The following is a 15817-nucleotide window of genomic DNA, read 5'->3' as shown; positions in this document are numbered from 1 at the left end:
TGGCCCCAGCTCCTCCCTGAGGCAATACTCTGTTTTCTACAGGGCATCTTACCAAAAAAAGGCCTGCAAATTTGGATGCGGAACTTGTATCAAGGTTTGGGAAAAGGCTTAGAATCATGGGGGAGGGAAGTGAAGGGTAAAATAAAAAACTGCACGTTTCAAATGAACAAAAATTAGTTTTGAGCCAGGTGAAGTGGTGCATGCCTGTAATCCCAGCAGCTCGGGAAGCTGAGGCAGGAGGATCTTGAGCAATTTAGCGAGGCCCTAAGAAACTTAGTGAGACCCTGTCTCTAAAATAAAATACAAAAATAGTCTGGGGATGTGGCTCAGAGGTTAAATGTCCCTGGGTTTAATCCCTGGTACCCCCTCAAAAAAATTAGTTTTGATACATGACTTCACCTATGAAACCATCAGCACAACCAGTCATTTGGGCTTCTCTAACATGCCCTGCAACCGTCCCTCCCTGACTTCTCATTTCCCAGGTAGCTGCTGATCTGCTCTTTTATCACTAGAGATTAATTTGCAAGTTCTATAATTTTATAGAGGTGGGATCATTTAGTATGCACCCTTTTTTTTTTTAGCTTAGTTTATTGTAATTTATCCATGTTGCTCTGTATAGTGACGGTCCCCATAGCTGCAGATTCAGTCAACCTGGGGTGGAAGATATGTGTAAAGAAAAAAGTACATCTGCACTCAGTGTGTTACCACCCCCCACTCGTCATTATTTCCTGAGCAATACCACATGACAGCTACTTCCATAGCATTTACATTGCATTAAACATATAAGCAATATGGAGATGATTTAAAGCATAAGAGGGAGGTTACATGCAAAAGCTGTGCCATTTATGCAGGGTACTTCTGCATCTGCAGATTTCATTTTCTGCAGGGGGTCCTGGAATCAATCTCCTGTGGGTATGAGGGACAGCTGGATCAGCTGTGCCTTTTTATGCAGAATCCTTCCATCATATGAATGAGGCACAGTTTGTCCATTCACCTGTTGATGGACTTTTGGGTTACTTCCAGTTTTTGAGCATTACCAATGAAGCATGTTTTCATTTCCCCTGGGTAAATGACCAGGAGCAGCATGGCAGGGTCATATGGTAGGTGTGTGTTAAGAAACCGCCAAATGCTAAGGCTTCTGTCTGCTCTGCATTCTTGCTGAGCCTTGGTCTGCTCAGTTTTGATTTTTGCCAGCCTCTCCCTGTAGCTTTTGTGTGTATTGCCCTGATGACTAATAGTCTTTTCATGTGCTTATTGACCACTTGTTTTATTTTTCTTTGGGGAAATTTCTGTTCAAACTTTTGCCCATTTTTTAATTGGGTTGTTGGACTTACTATTATTGAGTCATAGAGTTTAGTTTGCTTGTTTTCCTGTGCTGGGAGTGAACAGAGGGCTTCGTCACTGTAGGCAAGCACTCTACCACTGAGCTGCGTCCCCGGTCCAGGATCCAGAGTTCTTTTATTTTTTTATTTTCTTTTATTTTTTTTTATTATTAGTTGTTCAAAACATTACAAAGCTCTTGACATATCATATTTCATACATTTGATTCAAGCAGATTATGAACTCCCATTTTTACCCCGTATACATATTGCAGATTCACATCGGTTCCACATCCACTTTTTTACATACTGCCATATTAGTGTCTGTTGTATTCTGCTGCCCTTCCAATCCTCTACTATCCCCCCTCCCCTCCCCTCCCCTCCCATCTTCTCTCTCTACCCCATCTACTGTAATTCATTTCTCTCTCTTGTTTTTTTCCCTTTCCCCTCACTTCCTCTTATATGTAATTTTGTATAACAATGAGGGTCTCCTTCCTTTACCATGCAATTTCCCTTCTCTCTCTCTTTCCCTCCCCCCAGAGTTCTTTTATTTTGGATTTCATTTCTTGTCTAATGTATGTGTGATGAATCCTCTCAGCCAGTGTGGGCCTTGGCTTTTCTTTTTCTCCAACCCCCCTCCCCCCCAGTTCTGGGGATAGAAACCAGGGCCTCACACATGCTCAGTGCTCTCCCACTGAGCTACACCACCAGACCTTTTAAAATAGTGTCTTGAGGTACAAAAATTTTGACTTTGGTGAAGTCAGAAGTATCATTTGTTTGCTTTTGTGTTTTGTACTTTTTGTGTATGATCTAAGAAACCTTTGTCTACCTCCAAGTTTGCAGAGATTTTTTTTACCCCTTTGTATTTTTGCATGACAATGTAGGCATGATTACTTCTTTCTTTATTTTAAAAAATATTTTTTAGTTGTCATTGGGTCTTTATTTTATTAATTTATATGTGGTGCTGAGAATCTAACCCAGTCCTTCACATATGCTAGGTGAGCACTCTACCACTGAACCCAACCCCAGCTCGCATGATTATTTCTTTTAAGTTGCTGAGGCTGGCCTCAAATTTGCAATCCTCTTGCCTTAGCCTCCTGAGTCAGTGGGGTTACAGGCATGTGCTACTGCACCTGACACATGAATACTTTTTAAATTTAAAATTTACTTTTTTAAAGTGTGAATGATCTTATAAAAATAGATATAAAGACTGCATATTATATGATTTCTCCCCCACCTTTTTTTGTGGGGGTGGTTTGGGGATCCAACCCAGGGCCCTGCTGAATAAACATGTGCTCTCCCACTGAGCTGCACCCTCCAGTCCTGTGTGATCACAGTTGGACAAAGCACAGCAATGAGGAAGATCTGTGTCAGGACAGAGGTCATTCTGGAGAAGGGACACTGCCTGGGAGGTGTTTCTGAGGAGCTGGGAGTTTTTATTTTCTTGATTTGGGTCCTGGTTTTGTGTGTGTGGGGTTCAGTTTGTGGAAAATGTATCTGTTACAAATTTTAAATTACTTACTTTCTAGGACTGTGTGCAGCTGAATCAGTACACATTGAAGGATGAAATTGGAAAGGTAAATACCCCAAGAGTTGGGCTGGCTTTCCACCTTGTCCAGGGACTTTCAGACACTGTGGAAGGAGCTTATTGGAGCTGGGAGCGGGGAGAGGAGTCTTTGGAGGCAAGGCTGATGGGGGCGTCTAGTAATAGGAGCAACCAACTGGACAGAGAAAAGATGGCTCCCGTCATTTATTTAAGGGGGTACAGCAAAGGCAGGGATAAGGTTTCAAGAGCGGAGTCTTGCCTGTGATGTCTCAGTCAGGTTTATTGACATCTTGGCAGGCCACACCCATCTCAGATTCTGTGTGGGATCTCTGGAAGAGTTTGAGGGGGAAGTGCACCTGCGTCAGGCTCACAGTCTCTGTGGGGGTGCCACAGGAGTTTCCCAATGCCAGACTTATCCCCTCATTAGGCTACTGTGTGCAACATAGCCCCCACTCAGCCCATGGATGGCAGTCTAGTGTATTTTTTTAATACTGTGTGCAACATAGCCCCCACTCAGCCCATGGATGGCAGTCTAGTGTATTTTTTTAATGGTCTAGTATTTCTATTTTTGTATATTAAAATTAAATGTTTCTGCAAAAGCTCAGAAAGCTTCCAGAGCAATGCCATATTGCTGTGCTGATCGTATGCATCCATTAGTAGATTTTTCCCCCCTGAAGTTACTCTCACATCTGTATTTTTCTTTTGTTTCAGCCAAAGAGCAGTATTTTTACAGGGTCAAAAGCCCAAATGCCAGGAGAGAATAAGTCAGTAATATAAGTGGGCGTGGATGCGAGATGGAAGATACTAGTGAGCAGTGAGGATTGTGGCAAAGCATTAAATTATGGAAATGAGGGCTCCTGAGCAAGGCAGGCTAGGTATGAAAGTAAGGAATAGTGAAATCAATGGTGAACATTAGCAAAATGATATCTACATGTGGTTAGACCTTCCAGCTTTTTTCAGAAGAAGCCAGAAATGTGGGTTTTTAACCGACGTGATTCTGCAATCTGCATTTGGGGTAAAATTGGGAGTTCATAACCCACTTCAATCTAATGTATGAAATATGATATGTCAAGAGCTTTGTAATGTTGTGAACAACCAATTAAAAAAGAAATGTGGATTTTTAATATCAAATCTTTTCAAATATTGTCAACTAAATTCAAACTTTGTAGAAACTGCAGATCCAACAAAATACAGTTTCAGAGCATGTTTGACCAATAGGCAGTGGTTTGCAGCCTGTGTGTCAGGGTCCTAATTGTGCAGCTGTGTCACGGGCATCTCCCTTTATCCAGGGCTCCTATGGTGTGGTCAAGCTGGCCTACAATGAGAACGACAACACGTACTATGTGAGTACCCACACTCCCCTCCCCGGGCCCCTCCTTATCCAAAGCAAAGCCCTCTTTCCAGTGCTCACTTTCCTGGAAGGTGGACAGATCTGTGGGCTCATCTTCTTCGTAGCACCTCAGGGAGGAAGCAGGGTGCCCGTTGGACAGAGGGCAAGATGGGAAGGTGAAGTAATGCAGCTTCTGCCTCCTCCGTGGCACTGAGAAAAGGGCAGTAGCTGGGCAAATTGCCCCTGTGGAGGTGGTCCAATGTGGGTTCACACCTGGCTCTAGCGGGTGCCAAGTATGTGCCCTTGGCAAGGGGTGCTCCTTGGCACCTCAGTTCCCCTGTGTAGAGCATCCAGTGACGTCCTTCCTCAGCCTTCCTCACCATCCCTGCAGCCCACTCACATTTGGATTCAGGGGCAGAGAGTCAAAGGCTTGAGGTTTTCCAGCTGTGTTCTGGGTCCAGCCTCCTTGGAACCCATGGCTGCTTGGCCCCTGTGTTGATGGGGAGCTCACTGCCTTGTCCCGAGGCTGTCGTGGTGCCAGGAGGTCCGCCAGGCCTGGGGTGGAGGGAGCCTTTCCTCACGTTTGCTCCTTGCTGCTTTAACTGGACCTGGGGCCTTTTCTTCTGCAGGCGATGAAGGTGCTGTCCAAGAAGAAGCTGATCCGACAGGCTGGCTTTCCACGTGAGTACAGTGGGCGGGGCCTTCACCCTGTGGTGCGCCGCTGGGGCAAGGAAGGACAGAGCCCACGTATGGTGTCCCCTCCCTCCCCAGAGCTTTCCCCTGAGGACAGTGCCAGGCCTCCTGCGGACATTCTATGTTCACTTTCATTTAAGAATATTTACTGAAGTGACGCAGGTGTTGTTCCCGTGAGCTTTTCCACACTGTGGCGTGATGGGTGCTTTGTCGCTGAGTCTTCACCAGCATTCACTGCAGGGCCCCTGGTGGCAGCAGCTGCTCCTGCCCTGCTAAGTTCTTCTACCTTTGCCACCCCCCAACAGCTGCCCTCTGCAGGGGGGAGTCTCTCTGACCTGACCTAGGCGGCCTTTGTGTCTCCTTGCAGGTCGCCCCCCACCCCGAGGCACCCGTCCTGCCCCTGGAGGTTGCATCCAGCCCCGGGGCCCCATTGAGCAGGTGTACCAGGAAATCGCCATCCTGAAGAAGCTGGACCACCCCAACGTGGTGAAGCTGGTGGAGGTGAGGTGGGGTGTGGAGGACAGAGGCATGGAGGTCCTGCCTTGCTTTGTGAATACCCAGATGCTTCGAAGCCACCGGTTTCCAGGGAGAGCCAGGTCGCACCACCTGGCGCTGCAGAGCCAAGTGGTCTTTTGCTTCAGGTTCCCTAACTGTTGTTACTTTGTGTCACTGTCACCCCTCCTTATTCCCATTTTACAGATGGAGACGTTGAGGTCGAGGGCCACTCAGGTTTGCCTTCGCTTACTCCTGTGGGTGGTTGTGGTACAGAAGCAGAAACACATATGGTATAAATTCCAAGAAAACCTTATTTACAAAAACAGATTCAGGCTGCATTTGGCCTGCAGGCTGACGTTTGCCAACCCATGCTGCAGTCAGCAGTATTTACAATCTTAATCTCAAGACTCCTTTATGCTCTTAAAGATGATTGAAAGGCCCAAATCACTGTGGCCTATGCAGGTTGTATTTATTCATATTACTTCTAAGAGTATAAACTGAGACATTTAAAAATTATTTATTGATTGATTTAAAAACAGCAATAATCTTGCCATATGCTCTGATGCATGCCTATAATCACAGCAACTTGGGAGGCTGAGGCAGGAGGATTACAAGGTTGAGGCCCCTGGGGAGCACATCCCTGCCTTTGGTGTGTGGGAGGCCACTGCCATACCTTGTCCGGGACCTACAGACCCTAAACCCTGGGTGGGCAAGGCCCGGGTCTGACTTGCCCACAGGAAGGGGCGTAGGGCTCCTGATGGGCAGCCCAGCTCTGCCTGGGTGCACACCTTTCCCAAGCCTGTTGGTGATTCTCGGGTGGCTGGAGAATATGGGAAAAGGTGGGAGGCCTAGTCTGTCCAAGGAGAGAAATGGCGCTGCAGGTCACTCCCTCCATCATGGCTTCCAAGCTTCATGCTCTCGACTCCCTGATGCTGGAATTGGCCATCTTAGAGGAAGTTCCAGGAGCAGTTGGTTTGCAAGTGGCCCTGAGTCCTGGCAAAGTCTCCCTTCTCCCTAGTGTCCTGTGGTATCTGGTCTTCTGCCCAACAAGACTCTGCTGGTCTGTTGGCTTGTTTATTCCCGAGGTGTCCCTGAGCACCTCCCGTGTGCCCAGCCCTGCCTCAGACACCATTGACATAATGGAGGTGGTTACCCCTGTGCTGTCCATTGGTGAGAGGCAGTTCTGGACAGGGAAATGTCATTTCCTGCTGGGGTAGGGAGGGACAGGGCCACCTCATGGAGGTGCCACTAGAGCCAGATGGGCTCTGAATTTCATCTTGAAGACCAGTCCGTGTCTCTCCTAGGAGATGGGCTGGATTCTCACCCACATGTGCCAGAGGAGGCTTTGCCTCTCCCTGTGGTCACCTCCTTTCTGGGTGCTTGGGAACCTCGAGGACTGGGCTGGGGGTGCTTACTTTCCACTCTTTGGATCTCATGCTCTGAGGAGTCCTCTTGGGCCTTCCATCTTGATTAGGAAGAGGGACCCTCCCACACCTCCTCCCTGCTCATGTCAGTTCTCTCTGTCCTCTCCTCTACTTCGTGTCCTGGCCTGTTCCTGGTGGCTGTGCCAATAGGTCCTGGATGACCCCAATGAGGACCATCTGTACATGGGTAAGAGACCTCTCTCCTTCTGCTGCTCTCACTCGGGCAACCACACCTGCCAGTGTCCAGGCGTCCTTTCAAGGCAGCCAGGACCCAGCCATGGCCCAGTCACATCTGACCAAAGGCAGCTTCTCCTTTCCTGGTCCAGCTGGGCCCCGCAGTGAGCCCTACAGAAGGCCACACCCCGAGTTCAAAGTGAAGCTGTCGTAGTCAGGGAAGATAGTGTAGAGAGAGTGATGGGCAGGCCACCTTAGGTAGGAGATGACCGCTCAGCATTTGAGTGTCAAGGACACAGCCCTGTAACCTTTGGAGAATAGCATTCCAGACTGAGGGACCAGCCATGGGAAGGCCCTGAGGCTACAGGAGATTAATATTGTTCAAGGAAAACATGGCTGAGTCTGAGTAGAGCAGGGAGAGGCCAGGGTGGGACACCTGGGGCCTTAGCCAGGGGCACCAAAGGTTTTGAGCACTGGACATAGAAATAAAAGGACCCAGGTGTGTCCTCAGAGACCCCATTAAAGAAAAAAAAAAAAAAAACCAGACATGAGCCAGCCCTGTCAGCCCTCCTAAATGCTGATGAGGGAGGAAGGACAGGACCCACAGAGACCTGTCAGCAGACTGTCGGGCCCAGGGGCACGGACTGACAGGCCTTGTATCCAGGAATGCCTGGCTGGGGTGGGCCCAGATGAGCCTGTGCATTCTGAGTGCACAGAGAGGACAGCCTGGGGAGTGGCTGAGGAGGTGAGGGCAGTGGAGGTGGCAGGCCAGCCACCTGGATGGCCACACAGTGACCCTGGGCTACACAGGGTGTGCTCATAAAGTAATGAGTCTGGTTTGAAGACAAAGCTCAGGGTGTGACTTCCCCTAAGGCAGCAGCCCTTCAGTTCCAAGGATGCTGTTCTTTCCTAGGACATTTTTTTCTTTCCTCATTTGCCCTCCCCAGGTTTTTATTATGAGAATGCTCGGCCTAAGAGAAGGCGGTGTAGCTCAGCCTACAGAGAAGGCAGTATAGTTTGGTGGATTGCTGTCTACATAGCCCCAGGTTCAGCAGTTGACTTTATCTACCCTGCTGTCTTCCAACCATCTCTGTCTCTTTATTTTGCCAAACCATTCAAAAATAAAGTAGCAGACATCTCAGGACTCCAGTCCCTGCGTACTTCAGTGTGCATCCCATAGTAAGGACATTCTCGTACGTGACCCAGAACCAAATGGAATTATCCCTGTTCCTTGAGAGCATCTAATGTGGCCCAAATTTGAATCTTACAACTTTTTAAAGACTTCCTTTGGAAACAATTTAGATGCTGGGTGCAGTGGTACGCTCCTGTAATGCTTGCTAACTTGGGAGGCTGAGGAGGGAGAATTGCAAGTTCAAGGCCTGCCTGGGTGACTTAACAAGACCCTGTCTCAAAAAATAAAAAGGAACTGGGTGTGTAGCTCAGTGGTAGAGCAACCCTAGGTTCAATCCCCAGGACCAAACAAACAAAAAGCATATGAGATAATTTTGGGTGCCACATAGAAAACATTTAAAAAAACTTTTTTTTTTTGCATTTAATTTAAAACTCTATAGGAAAAACTATAACCAATACACTAAACTCATGATTTCATGAATGTTATTACTTACAACAACCTCAAAAAATTAAAAACTAAGTTAATTTTAAAAAAGTTAAATATGTAATTATTTACGTAGCATATGTATTTGGCCAAGTTGTACACCTAGTAAGTGATCGAATGCAGGTCAGGGAAATAGGACAGAGTCGTTTGTGCCTAGAATGGTGCCCCTGGTGTAATTTTCTCAGACCCAACTCCAAATGGCTTTGGGCTGTTTCTGTGGAGATCATTTGTTCATTCAGTAAACATTGCAATTTGTCAGGAACAAACTCAAAACTCCTCATCCTTGGCATTTACCTAAGTGTTACGTGTAGGCCTTAAAGGTGACAACACTATAAAAAAATAACAAATGCTTAGCAGGGTGAGGGGAGCTGGGAGTTCCAGGTCAGGGGGATGGGAACTCAAATGGCTTCTGAGGGGACATTTAGGCAGGACAGTGGGGACCAGGTGTCAGAGGGCATTTTACACCATTGTAAGAATGATGGTGCACACCTCTAATCCCAGCAGCTCGGGAGGCTGGGATGGGAGGATTGTGAGTTCAAAGCTAGCTTCAGCAATTTAGCAAGGCCCTAAACAACTTAGTGAGACCCTGTCTCTAAATAGAATATAAAAAAAGGGCTAGATGTAGCTCAGTGGCTAAGTGCCCCTGGTAACAAAAAACAACAACAAAAATGGGTTTGACTCTGAGCTCTTAGCAGGGAGGGTGCCATTGTGGGGTTTTGAGCAGACTGGAGAGAGGAATGGGTACAGAGTGTGGCCCAAGCATCACAGAGGAGTTTCCCAGGCTGTGTGAGGCGGCAGTGCCACCGAGGCCACAGAGGGAGAGAAGCCATGCTGCTCAGGCTGTCGAGCAGTTGGGAAAATTCCCACGTGGTTACTTTTACTTTCCATCCACGGCCGTGCGTGCTGAGGAGACGGGCCAGATGATAGGTTTCAAGAAGGGACTTGAACCACAGGTCTGACCTTCAAAAGGTAGACTGTGCGGCCTGTATTTCTAGAGGAAATTCCCACCCACCACTCAACCCCAAGAGTAGCTGAACTGTCGGTGACTGAAAATAAACCTGTTCCAACAGGCCAGCCTCCCCCAGGCCGGCTGACTACGGTGCTGGCTGGGTGGGAGGAAGGTGCAGAAATCATGAAACTTGCAAATTAAGACATAAATAACCGAGGCAGGAAAGGCCGGAGCTTCTCACCACAGCCTGAAGCAGCAGCAGCTGTGTCTTTTTTTGGGGGGTGGGGGGTGGGGGGTTCCGGGGATTGAACTCAGGGGCACTCAGTCACTGAGCCATATCCCCAGCCCTATTTTGTATTTTATTTAGAGACAGGGTCTCACTGAGTTGCTTAGGGCCTCACTTTTGCTGAGGCTGGCTTTGAACTCACGATCCTCCTGCCTCAGCTTCCCAAGCTGCTGGGATTATAGCATGCACCACTGCGCCCAGCAGCAGGTCTATCTTAACTCAAGCTTATGGTGTCTGAATCCCTGGGAGTGACCAGAGGATGTAGTTGAGCGTCAGTCCTATCTCTTGGAACCTCCAAGGTACAAGTGGAGGGACAGGAGGGAGCCCAGGAGCCCCCGTCCTGCTTCCCTTCTCCCCTGCCTTGTTTTCCTTCACCAATGGATCCTTGGCCATTTTGAGCACTAGAGGTAAAAAGCCAGGCTGGGATCCTGGGGACGACAGAAATCTCCTTGGCCTCCCAGTGGGAACTCGGCAAAGCAGGACATTGAGTGGCTTGGGTGCTGTGTACTCTCTCTCTCTGGTCCCCCAGTGTCAGTTTGTGTGCTTATTGGTGTTTCTAGAGGTGGATGGGACATGGGGAGCACCCCGAGGGAGTTTTACAGTTTCCCAGTGTAACAGTTGACCCCTTTCTCTTCTTTGACCCTGACCCTGACCCCTAACCCCTAACCCTAACCCCTTTTTCTTCCTTATAGTGTTTGAACTTGTCAACCAAGGGTGAGTGTCCCTGCTCCCAGGCATGGTCCCCGCTCCCAGGTGTGATGCCCTTGGCTTTGTGACCTTCGAGGCTGAGGGAGGTGGTGCTGGGCTTTGCTGGGGGGAGAGGGCAAGGGCTGATCTGTGTGTCATACATGTTGACATTTCAGGCCCGTGATGGATGTGCCCACCCTCAAACCCCTGTCTGAAGACCAGGCCCGTTTCTACTTCCAGGATCTGATCAAAGGCATCGAGTACCGTAAGTGAGGCCCGTGGGAGGATCCTCACGCCTGGTGGTGATCAGCCTTCCCAGCTGGTGGGTGGAAGTGGGAGGGTCTCCTGGTGTGCAAGGCAGTGGGCAGCAGACAGACTGTGTGAGTGCAGAGCAGGGCTGGCTTCGGAGAGCAGTCTCGGGGGCAAGCAGAAGCTGCTCTTCCTTCCACAGAGAGAAAATGAAGAGCAATAGTAGTTATGAGCATTTCTCCAGTGAATTCCGTGTGAACTAGGCACTGTTTGGGGCATTACCTTCGTCATCTCTCATTCCTCCCAAGGACCCTGGGACGGGGACCCTGTTAACCTCCCGGGACCTTAGTTTCCTCATCTGTAAAAGTATTTCTCAGCAGGGTTGAGTGGTTATATCAGTGGTTCTGATTGGCAGGTGTCCTTTCTGCTCCTGGTTGTTAAACATTTCCACTCTTATCCCTGCCTGTCACATAAGATTGTTTTGAAGTTTAATTGGGATAAATGTGAACCACTTAGCACAGAGCTAAGCCCAGGACTGGGTGCCCAACAGTGACACCCTCTGTACTCATTGATACTATGATCGTCATCACCACCCCAGAAACTACACCTAGGTTTCCAGACCATAGCACCGCCCATTGCCATTGGCTGACACCAGACAGGAATGATGAGCCAAGTCCTCAGTTCTATTTTTTTGGTTCACACTTCAAATCAGCCTGCTCTGGTCATCATTGCTCCGGTGAATTAGTATTGGCCGTTGGTAATGGAAACTGTGTTTGACTGGCGTGAGTCCTGAGGCTCTTAGGAGGGTACCAAACCCAATGAAAACTCCGTGTGTGCTGGTAACCACACAGACAGGGGGGTTACACATTCTAACAGGTGGTTACGAATGGCTGTAGGCAGTCACTGTTTTGGGAACGAGTCTCTTTTGAGAATGAGTATCTTTTGAAGACACTTTCCCCCCCTTACCTTTTAGAGGATGGAGGTGCCCAGCAGGTTTGGGAGGGGAGGGTTGGGAAAGACCAGGTGCCATGGCAGAGGAGGCACCAGGGTGATGCCACGCTGTGTCTCTGAGCCGTGTGGCCATATGCAGATCCTCACAGGGGTTTCTTGCCCCCTCTGTTCCCTGGGTGCCATCCCACCCAGTACACTACCAGAAGATCATCCACCGGGACATCAAGCCTTCCAACCTCCTGGTTGGAGAAGATGGGCACATCAAGATCGCTGACTTTGGTGTGAGCAATGAGTTCAAGGGCAGTGATGCCCTCCTGTCTAACACCGTCGGCACACCTGCCTTCATGGCACCCGAGTCGCTCTCGGAGACCCGCAAGATCTTCTCTGGGAAGGTAGGTTTGGACCTGTCTGAACCGCTGATATCTTCCTGTGTTAGGGTCCTTTTGGTTGTAAGTGGTACAAATACAACTTAAATAGCAAATGCACTGGGGTTGTACAGCTGAGGAATGGGCATGTGTGGCTTTGCGCTCTGCCAGCCAGTTACGCAAACAGGAATTTGTCTTTCTCCAGCTTTTGGCTGCTTTCCTGAGTTGGTTTCCTCTGCAGGCGGATCAGGCACCAGCAGCTCCAGGCTACTTTCAGCTGACCAACCTCAGTAGCAAGAGCATTCCTCTTTCTAAAGAGCAGAGCAAGAACTCTGGGGCTGGTTGTAATTAGCCAAGTGTGGGTTATGTGCCGGTCCTTGGACCATCCTATGATTGGGGGAATAGTGCTCTCCTTGGCCATGCCTGGGTCATGTGCTCTCTAAAAAGGTTGGGGGACCAAGACCTGACCCTCCCCAGCTATGTGGACTGAGAAGAGGTGCTTCTCTAAATGGTGCTGGACAGGCAAAAGCAGGAGATGCCCTTCCCTGCCCCTGGCCACACCTGCCAAGCTCTCTTTTCCTTGCAGGCCTTGGATGTTTGGGCCATGGGTGTGACGCTGTACTGCTTTGTCTTTGGCCAGGTAAGAGGGTGGGGTGTCCTGTCTCCTGAGTGCTGCTGGCTGACCTTTTGGACTAATGGTCATCCTTGCAGAGAGATAGCACTTATTCATCTGAAATTTCTTTATCTCTGTGGCCAGATGTGAATGTGGAAAAGAAAGCCCACCTAGACATGGTACAGATCTGTATATGACACTCAGATTTCTGAAAAAGAGTCTGATAGAACAGAAGGGCTGGCAGAGACTGGAGTTTGGAGGTATTGCTAAGTTTAGGGCAAGCTCAACAAACACACCACCTCTCCCACTCCTGGGCCCCAGACAGACATCACTAATCAATAGCTGCACTTATTTCTCCTTGCTGCATATTGCTTTGAGCTTCTTTTCCTCAGCGTGTGCTGAGACTCTATTGTCAGGGACAGAATTGGAATGGGAATTAAAAGTCCCTTTGACTTTTTTTTGACAAAGGGAGTGCTAATCTGCCTTTTTGTCATTGTGACTCTTGTTGTAGTGGTGGTTTCAATATTATTGATGTTTAGAGGCTTCTCTTTTTAACTGTGAAGTTCAGTTTGATTATGTGAGCAATTAAAAATGTGAAATTTTCCCTTCCATGAGCTTGTGCTCCTGTTGAGGAAAGCTTAAGAATCTGATCCCGTGTAGGCGGAAGGGAGTCTGTAGCTATCCCCCCCCCAGCATTTGATTGGAAAATTTTCAATCACATGACAAAATTGAAAAAATTTTGCATAAACACCCAGGACCCCCCCCCCCCCCCCGCCACTGGAGTCTACGGTGACTATCTCACTATACCTACTTTATCGCGTGGCTCTCCATTCCCCCACCCATCTTATTTTTTAGTGCCTTGCAAGATGGCCAGCCAGCACCTTTACTGTTCTTCCAAGTGCTTTAGAAGGCAGTCATTGGCTAGAACTCCATATTTACCTGTGGTCTTCCCCCACCCCCCCCTTGGAGGTACAACTTACATACAATGAAATGTGCTATGTTCCTAATGAGTTCTGCCCAGCGGACGCTGCTGCCCACACATTGCTCTTAAAGAGATCATTTTCCTTGGACAGGAGTGGAGTAGGTGACTTTGTTACCTTTTCCCAGTGTGCTGTGCTATGGATTGAACCCAGAGCCCTGGGCATGCTAGGCAAGCGCTCTACCAACTGAGCTATATCCCCAGCCCCAGAGTTCTTTTTTACCAGCATAGACAACCAGCTTCTATGGGATCAGGCTCTCCACCTGGTGAGAGTCGATTTGTCACTTGGGAGGTGGTGCAAAGTCCCATTGAGGTGAAAAGCCCACTCTGAGCTGGCACGTGACCTCTCTAAACTAATGTTTTTCTCCTCAGTAAAAAGAATACTTATTGTTTTTCTTTTTTCCTTTTTGGGTCCTGGGGCTTGAACACATGCTGAGCATGCGCTCTCCCACTGAGTTATATCCCAGCACTTATTATTCCTTATGGCTTCTGAGGGGATGGACAGAGATAATCCAGTATTTATGACCTGAGGCCCTGCTTCCAATCAGGAATGTCCTGGACATGGGGGATCTACAGTGAGCAAGACAGATGCAAATCCCTGCCCTCCTGGAACTGACAGGGAGTGGTTGGCAGGGGTGGGGGTGGACAGGGAAGGTGAGCTTATTGGTCACTTGCATTACAGAGAGAATAAGCCATGCAAGTTTCCCTGGGAAGATCACACTGGGTAGGGGGGACAGTGGATTAAGTGTTGGTCACAAGGCCTCCCACAGAGCCTGGGTTACTGTTGGGGGTGGGCGTTGGGGGGGAGCAGAGTGTTTGCTTTTGTCCCTCCTAGGACATCCCTGGGCAGATGGGAACGCTCCTTCCCCAGACTGGGCCATGGCTGTTGACTTCTGTCCTGTAACTCACAGGGAATGACACATCACAGGTGGCCTCTGAAGGACACAGGTGGCAGCTGGTCACCACTACTCTCTCCCCGGCCTCTTTTCACAGTGCCCGTTCATGGATGAGCGGATCATGTGTTTACATAGTAAGATCAAGAGTCAGGCCCTGGAGTTCCCAGACCAGTGAGTGTTGCCTGTCCGTCCTTCCTCTCCTCGAGTCTTCTTGCGGTCCTGTGCATTTTATCTCCCACCCCTGACATGTCTCCCTCCCCCAGGCCTGACATAGCTGAGGACCTGAAGGACCTGATCACCCGTATGTTGGATAAGAACCCGGAGTCAAGGATTGTGGTGCCGGAAATCAAGGTACCTGGGAGCCACTGCTGGCCCCCGAGGCTGACACCCTGGGTTCAGCCTGTGTCCTGTGCTTGGAATTGTTTGGCTCCACCCCGCCTTGGCCAAGCCCTGTGTCCGTTTGTCCACAGCACAACGCCCTCCTCCATACCGCAGCCCTCCCATGCCCTGGGCCTCTGGGTTGCTGGGGCTGGCAAGGGGTAGTGAGGAGGTTCTGGGGGTTGTGTTCACTGTGACTGTGTTGTGGGTTCTGTGACCAATCAACCAGGCAGCCTTGCTCTTGCTCCAACTGGCTTGGGTTGATGGGGCGTCTACCCTATGCAGACTGATCTAGGGACTTTATATGCTCCATACACTGGCTGCTAAAACTCTGGGTCCTTTCCTTGACCTTGAATGTAGAGATGTGGGCCAGTCCCTTTGAGGAACTATAGTGAGAGTGGGAGGGAATCTGTCAGCACTTCCACCTCCTCAACCTGCCAGATTCTACCCTGTTGCAGAAAAAGCTTTTTAGAGAAACCTGTGTCCATCTGCCACCCGCCTGTCAATGCCACGAACACATATCTGGCCCTTTAGGAATCCTAAGATGTGCTTTGAGGTCTCCTAGGCACCTGGGCGGTTAGCACTGAAAGGTGTCTTAAGAGAGGGCAGTTCAAAAGGTCACATAGAAGGACTTGGACCTGAGGAGTGGGGCCGGGGACAACTCTGGCCTGGGTCCTCCTGATCATGTCCTTCCAGCTAGTCTCACTGCCTCCCCAGGCCACCATTTTCCCTTCTGTGCAGTGCGGAGGATGTTGCCTGCTCCGAGCAGAGCTTCTAGGTGTCAGAGTGATGGGCGCTAGTCACCTCCATGCCACACAAGATCTGGGACCAGATGGAGAGTGGGGTCCAAACGCTTCTCAGCCCCGTG

The 15817-nt window shown here is 49.3% G+C and overlaps 1 protein-coding gene across 5 annotated transcripts in view; it reads left to right on the top strand.

The window, feature by feature from the left end:
- Nucleotides 1-15817, top strand: part of CAMKK2 (calcium/calmodulin dependent protein kinase kinase 2) — a 45812-nt gene that overhangs the window by 18460 nt on the left and 11535 nt on the right. For all 5 annotated transcript variants that reach the window (XM_081282975.1, XM_081282976.1, XM_081282974.1 and 2 more), the window contains exons 3-13: nt 2849-2896; nt 4155-4208; nt 4825-4876; nt 5256-5389; nt 6958-6994; nt 10524-10545; nt 10695-10783; nt 11911-12110; nt 12670-12723; nt 14669-14742; nt 14835-14922. In XM_081282975.1, the coding sequence (XP_081139101.1) occupies nt 2849-2896; nt 4155-4208; nt 4825-4876; nt 5256-5389; nt 6958-6994; nt 10524-10545; nt 10695-10783; nt 11911-12110; nt 12670-12723; nt 14669-14742; nt 14835-14922 (852 nt within the window). The remainder of the gene's footprint in view (nt 1-2848; nt 2897-4154; nt 4209-4824; nt 4877-5255; nt 5390-6957; nt 6995-10523; nt 10546-10694; nt 10784-11910; nt 12111-12669; nt 12724-14668; nt 14743-14834; nt 14923-15817) is intronic.

This window comes from Spermophilus citellus, assembly GCF_964194105.1.
Source record: "Spermophilus citellus genome assembly, chromosome: 3".
Lineage (NCBI taxonomy): Eukaryota > Metazoa > Chordata > Mammalia > Rodentia > Sciuridae > Spermophilus > Spermophilus citellus.
The sequence above is the reverse complement of the archived record's forward strand: the minus strand, read 5'-3'. Positions and strand labels throughout refer to the sequence as shown.